Source organism: Leptodactylus fuscus, chromosome 7, assembly GCF_031893055.1.
Source record: "Leptodactylus fuscus isolate aLepFus1 chromosome 7, aLepFus1.hap2, whole genome shotgun sequence".
In the NCBI taxonomy this organism is placed as follows: domain Eukaryota; kingdom Metazoa; phylum Chordata; class Amphibia; order Anura; family Leptodactylidae; genus Leptodactylus; species Leptodactylus fuscus.
In genome coordinates, this window is record NC_134271.1 from 117824018 (window position 1) to 117831218 (window position 7201).

The following is a 7201-nucleotide window of genomic DNA, read 5'->3' on the forward strand; positions in this document are numbered from 1 at the left end:
ATCCACAATAAAGAGAAGGTGAACGAAACAACAAAGGAATCTAATGCGCAATGTAACGTAACAAATAATACTTTAACAGAAATAAATATTTTAGTTATCTTATTTTCAAATTTTTATGTTATTGCTATATAACCAGTGAGTAGACCAAAAAAAACAACAAAAAAAACCAAAAAAACAACCCCCCCTCATTTACCAAAATTGACTTATAAAAGGTCTAGCATGGTCCTATTTCACAACCAGAGCTCAGCTTTTTAAGTGGCCTCTATAGACCACCAGAACAGGGGACCCCAACTGCAAGACCCCAGCTAGGCAGAGTTTGAACTGAGTGATGGTCCTGCATGGGGCCCGACACCATATTCACAGTCTATGGCACTGCTGAATATATGTAAACACATATACTCAAACTTCTCCTAGCAGTGGGGAACAGGGGATACTACCAGTCCTGTGCAGGTAGTCCCAGCGATCGGACCCCATCTATCTAGCATTTATTATCTCGCCACTGCAGCCAAGATTACCCTTTTAATTTCATGAACTGTAGCGGAAAAAGCTGAGCTGTGATTGGTGCTTATGGACAAGGCCAGTTTTGATAACTCTGCCCACTTTTTTTTTTTTCAATTTTACAAACTGAGGACGGGTTCACATCTGCACCCCGGTCTCCGCCTTGTGGGTTTCCGTCTTCTGCCGACAGGAGACGGAAACCCGTCAGTCAGTCCGCCTGTGAGCGTTTTGTGGTCTCCGTGGCAAAACCGTTTTTTTACTGGACACAAAGTCCTGCATGTCCAATAAAAAAAAAACAAGAAAAAAAACGGTTTCGCCGCGGAGACCAGAAGACGCTTACAGGCGGACACTTTGCAAAGCCATTCAAATGAATGGGTTTGAAAAGTGACTGCCGGTTTCAGTCTCCTGTCCAGTTTCTCGGGGAGAAGACAGAAACCTGCAAGCGGAGATTGGGTGAAGGTGCGAACCCGCCCTTATAATGTTTGGTTTAGAGATTTTCCCCCTCCTCCCCCCAAAAACAGATCTACAGTAGGCCATGCCCTCTAAGTGTCCAATCCTCAGTTTACTTCTTCATCCTGATGTGCGTCAACATGTGGCGTTTTAGGTGAGGATCCTGACGGAAAGATTTACCACATTCTGTACACTCAAAGGGTTTTTGCCCAGCATGCATAAGATAGTGGCGCTCCAGTTTGGAAGGGGAAAGGAAGGTTTTCGTGCACACACTGCACTTGTAGCTCTTCTGGACACCTCGAGTCCTCACTTTCCGCTCCTGCTGGGATTTTACACTGCGCTCCTTAGACATGGTAATCCTAGTCTTACACGTTCCCCGTTTCTGGTTCTCAGAAGACAAGTCCAATGACTCATTTTCTACTTTTACATCAGGGACCACAATAGTCATAACTTGATCGAGTTCTTCAGGATCTATCGTAGGGTCATAACAATGCTCAGTCAGGGGAAAGCTTGTGGATTGTTGTTGGCAAAGTTCAGAATAATAACTCTCCAGCCCGTCCTGTGCTCTAAGCACAGGAACTTTTTGTATGTGGGTAATGAGGTGGCGTTTTAAGTGAGCAGACTGTCGAAACGTCTTCCCGCATTCAGTGCAAGTGAAAGGTTTTTGCCCAGTGTGGATGAGGTAATGCCTGCGTAACTTGGACATGGAAGGGAACGTTTTATTGCACTGGTCACATTTAGCCACTTTGTTTCTTTGCAGCAAAATGCCCTGTGCCCCTTGAAGAAACTGATGAAGAGAGTGACTCTCCTTTTCATGTTGACCTTGATCATATGCATGAAAGGTACTGCAAATGGTATCACCGTTCTGGTTTTCCACAAGTCCATGAAAATATCTTTCCATGTCTATCTGTGACTGCCTGACACTTTTCCCCTGTGGTTTCCCCTTCCGAAATAGATTCTTGGAGCTCCCATGCGTTTGTACTTCCATAGTGACCACATGATCCGATTCCTCCAAGTACTCTGTTTTTAGCAACCTAACTGGAGTGGAAACATTGGGAAGAGTCTCATCTTCAAGGTGACTTTCATGTATCTTAGTGTTCTTGCCAAATCCTCTATTATACGATCTTCTGACTGAAGTCACTGTTTCAGCGACATCAGTTTCTACCAAACACTCATGGTTGTCCAGAATTTCTTGGCTCGAATAACACTGTCCACAAGAAGAGCACTGGAAAGGAATAACAAACACGGAGAGGTCCTCATCATCCTCCTGCTTCACCTCCAGGAGTTCGGTCCTGCTGCAGACACTGGATAGGTTTGCGTGCATCTCCTGGTGTTTAAGAAGTTTCTCTGGCACCTTGAAGGACTTAGGACATAGATTGCACTGAAAGGGTTTCTCCTGAGAGTGAGTGAGCTGGTGAATTTTCAGGTGCGTCTTCTGTCTAAAGGCTTTCCCACAAAGTGCACAGGCAAATGGCCTCTGGCCCGTGTGAATCATTAAGTGCCTCTCCAGCTTCGAGCGAGAAGGAAACACCTTAGCACAGAACTCACAGCTACGCTTCGAGGGTTTGGGGACTGCGGTCACGTTCATGAAATCGCATCGATGAAGTAGCCGCTTTTCTTCACTTACAAAAATTTTCTGGCAGCCGAAGCAATATGGTGGTAAGGAGAAGAAACTCTTGTGCACAGATCTATTGGATGGCCTCACTTCCTTGGTGTGGTCCGCATGGTGTAACTGCTGGTGCTTAGACAAGGTCTCTGAAGTCTTAAAATGGCGGTGACAAGTGCTGCACTGGAAAGACAACATGTGGGTCATCATGTGTCTTTCTAGGTGTACTAGTTGGCGAAAGGTCTTATTGCAGTCTTGGCATGGGAAGGGCTTTTGGCCGGTATGGGTGAGGTAATGTCTTGCCAGTTTGGATGGCGTTTCGAATTGCTTGGAGCATGCATCGCAGCAGTATGGACGCCTCCTTGGGGCTTTCTTAAGATTCCTGTACTGCTGGCTCTTCATCATCTTTACTGGGACAGCATGCATTACAGTGCAGCAGAAAGGGTCCTTGCACAGTCTTACATGGCTCCCAGGATGGGGTATGTGGATGCCTGCCTGATGCCTCCTGTCTCATCCGCGCACACAGCCTGCAGGGCTCCGGCAGCTATGGCGGACCTTCCCCCGGACAGTGCTCTACAGGTGCCAGGCTGTGAACGGCTTCATCCCTACAGATTCCAGCCTAAGGGTAAGCAGCGGACTGCAGCCATCTCCTACATCCGGAAGTCCTTTCCTTGCGGGTCGTAGAAGAGAGTCGGATAAACATTACGTCATCAAAGTGCGTCCGCCTCACCGGCAGCCATATTGGAGGTGGCATAAGGTTCCGCGTTTTATAGCGTGTTCCTTGCGGGTTTATTCTAAATATATGGCGAGTGTGGTGAATAACGGCCGCAGAGACAGCAGCCCATGTCTAGGTCAGCACTTGTGAAACTACAACTTCCAGCTGTTCCTGACAGTCACAGCCGCTAGGGCATGCTGGGAGTTGTAGTACTAAATCAGCTGGACAAGACTGCTGGGGGAAAGGTCTAGTCCTCTGCAGCTTGCGGCTCACTTAGTACTAGAAGGTTACTGGATGACAGGGACTGGGTCAATGTCTGCCTTTTGCCTATGTAAATAAAGTTTATACATTGTACACTCTATTCACAAGAATGGTATTATTAGCTGCGTGACGCCCACATTAGAATCAATTCATTCCAATGTGGCTATTCACATGACCAGTCTGTATGATGGTTTGTTCTAACGTACCATCAAAGATTAGGAATAAAGTCTATGAAGGATCCAAGAAAACAGGTGCCCCAAAGATGTAAGGGGGCATTCACATGGAGTAATGTGGCGCTGATTCTTCCACGATAACCTGCGGCAGAATCAGCGCTGATAAAAAGACTCCCATTGACAATGAATGGGCCTAGTCGGGAGTGTCCTCAGGCCGAATCGCAAGGCGAATCGGCCTGAAAGAATGAGCATCTCGCTTCTTTTTCTGGGAGCTGGAACATACGGCTCCCGGAAAAAAGACCTGAGCGGTTCCCATTGAAATCAATGGGAGCCGTCTTTTTGGTCAGGATTTTGAGGCGGATACGGCCTCAGAATCCTGACCAAAAAAACCCTGTGTGAACTTACCCTATAACAACTATGTAAAATGTTCATTTTTCACAGCTGTGTTGCTTCACAGTCTGAATAGAATCTTACGCCTGTGTAATACGCAAAGTTTCACTTAGGCTGGTCTTACACGACCATATTGGTTTTACGGTCCGCAAATTGCTGAGCAGCCTTTGCGGACCCGTGGTATTCAGTGCGGACCTCGGTCATGGCACGGCACACCACGGATAAAATATCCAGTGGTGTAAGAGGCCGCACTGAATACAATGTGTCCGCAATTGAAAACCCGCAATTGCGGACTTAAATTACGTTTGTGTAAGACCAGCCTAAAAGGTAAGGACACGTTCAGGTTTGTAAAACCAAAACTAGGTGTGGATAATAACGGGTGAAAACCTATAAAAGACAGATGGCATTTCTTCTCTTCTTTTTTTTTATTTTAAATTTAGGCTGCATTCACACAACCCAGTTTCTCCCATGAACCTCGTTCCATGAGTTTGGCCTGAACATCATGGATTCTAGTTATCTATGGTGCTAGGAGTCCCTGCCTTTCCTATGACATACTGTCCTTTAGTGATTACAGTAAGGGACAGTATGTCGCTGAGAGGCAGGGGCTCCTAGCACCATAGGTAACTGTATTGCTAGTATTGTATTGCTAGGAGTCTTCATGCATACTGTCCAGTCAGCACATTGACCAAGTTTTATGGCTGAAACTCAGTTGTGTGGATGCAGTTGGGTGCAGATTTTGTTGTGGTTTTTTGAACCAAAGCCAGGAGTGTATTGAGCAAAAGGTAAAAGTATAAGAGCTTCCTAGGTATTTCCCATTCCTTTTGTAGCCATTCTTAGCACTTCCGCAACACAGGGCTTTAGCCTTACGGTTATTCCAGCCTGGAGCATTTATTGCCTGTCCACTAGATTCATTATCTATGGTGCAGATGGAAACAACTGAGTGAAACACATGGCCATTTCAGTCTGTGTCATAGATTATGAATCGAGCACGGCCCGTGCTGATCCATTGCTCCATTTCAAATTCTAGTGCAACTGGAGGAACAGAGGTCCAAGGACCCAAATAGTCAGACCCCCAAACATCTGGAATATTGAGTAAGTATGTGATACATGTGTCCGACTGGAATGCCTCTCTTAATGCAAGTTCGCTTATTCAGTAAAGGGATTATCCAGCTTCAAAATTTTTTTTGCAAACACAGTACACCCACATCAGTGCTAAATACTCACTAATCCCTTGTGTACCCTTTGCATGGCTTTATTTTACTTTCTGCTCCTTGTATCATTGTATTTACATGCACTGAATTTTCGGACAAACTACATTTCCCATGATTACCCTCTCTCTGTGTTTGCTGCTTGAGGGAGGTGGGGTTGAGTTTGCAGATGAAACATCACAACATCATGTTACCTGAGATCAAAAGTGATTTATTACCTGTGATATCATTGCAGGGGAGATTAGAGAAGGGAGGGGTACACAGAGTGATCACAGGCATATGAACCATGGGAATTGTAGTTTGTCCACAGATTCACTGTATGTAAATAACACTGATATAAGGAGCACCCAGTAATATAAAGCCAAGCAAAGGCTACACAAGGGAACAGGGAGGCTTTAGCACTGCTGTAGATGTATTTCCAGATAATTTTGGAAGCTGGACAACCCATTAAACATGAACGGTTCATAGGACAATTACAAAAGTTATAGGATAAGCCATTAGTGTTCAATTGTTAGGGCCAACCCTTGGGAAACTCGTCACTAGAATTTAGCCGCCCACTCCCCATGACAACTGCATGCCTTTCATTAGTTAAATAGGCACAGTGGTTCTTCCATACTTCCATATATGTGAGGGCGTGTGGTACTGCAGATAAGGCTCATTCATTTGAAGTACAGAAACACGCTGTAGATTGTACGCTCCTATGGACAGGGCTGTATCCTCAGCAACTACCTGTTAAAGAATGCCTCAACTGCACAAACTGTGAAAATCGTTTTCCTTCAACAAAATGTATTTGCAGATTCATTGGGTTCTGATCTTTCTAAGGAGGATTCTACAAAGAAAAGCCAAAGATTAACCCCATTGAAAGACATTGGGGTGGTCCAGGAATTGGCCCAACCCATGTGGAGGACGAAGAAGGTGTAAGATACAAGTTCTTGAATTGCTCGATAATCCATTTAATACTCATCCAAACTGCAGATGGATAATAAATCTGTGGCAGAAATCTGAGGTTCAGCACCATTCTTCTGCTCGTCTTCAAAATGGCCACCACAACCTCAGACCACCACATGTCATACTTGGCTGGGATTCTTCTGGTAGAAAAGCACACAAAGTGTGCCAACAATTTGGCGTGACCATGCCAATGCAGGCATGAAAAGTGCTGACTATGCTCCTTTACGTGACAAAATCAGCACCTAACATATCCACATCACATATAGAATGATAAAGAGCCCAGCGGATGCTGGCCCCCGAATATATGCCAGCTCTTCCAGGACCTTGGGAGGTGACACTAATTTTGGGAGTGTCTCAGGAGAGTTGGCATGTATTCCATATTTACATCTGAGGGTAAGTTTACACAGGGTTTTTTGGTCAGGATTTTGAGGCTGTATCTGCCATTGAATTTGGGCCTAATCCGGACCGAAGTTGGAGACTCGATACCGGCAGTGCACCGGCATCCAGTCGCAGATACCCCTATTTTAGACCGGAACCTGAGGTGGCCTCCGCCTCTGGTCCATAAAACCCTGTGTGAACTCACCCTTACAGTATAAGATGCCTGAGATACAACACCTCTTTTCTGACGCAGCTGTACCAGGAACCCCTGTAAATAGACCTGCAGGGGAAGACACAGACTGGATAAACAATGACAGCACCATCACCATTGGGGCAGGTGTGCAATGACACTGGCACTCAATCAATCTCTTCTGTGTCTTCCTCAGCAAGTCTCTTTACAAGGTTTCCTGGTACAGTTAAAGGAGTAAAGACAGAGGGCTGTTTCTCAGGATGCCTAGGAGACTGTGGCATGGTCATTTTACAAACCGAAAGATGGGTCTTCATGAGGAACAGCTCTCAAAAAAAGAGGGTGTCAGGTATGTTTGCTAAACCATGGCGATATACAGTCACATTT

The 7201-nt window shown here is 45.5% G+C and overlaps 1 protein-coding gene across 1 annotated transcript; it reads right to left on the reverse strand.

Annotated features, from left to right (window-relative positions):
• Positions 1-784: 784 nt before the first annotated feature.
• ZNF770 (zinc finger protein 770) lies at positions 785-3219 on the reverse strand. Its single transcript, XM_075282921.1, has one exon. It carries the CDS (start codon positions 2978-2980, stop codon positions 1061-1063), a length of 1920 nt encoding a protein of 639 aa, XP_075139022.1. The 5' UTR covers positions 2981-3219; the 3' UTR covers positions 785-1060.
• Between the last annotated feature and the right edge of the window lie 3982 nt (positions 3220-7201).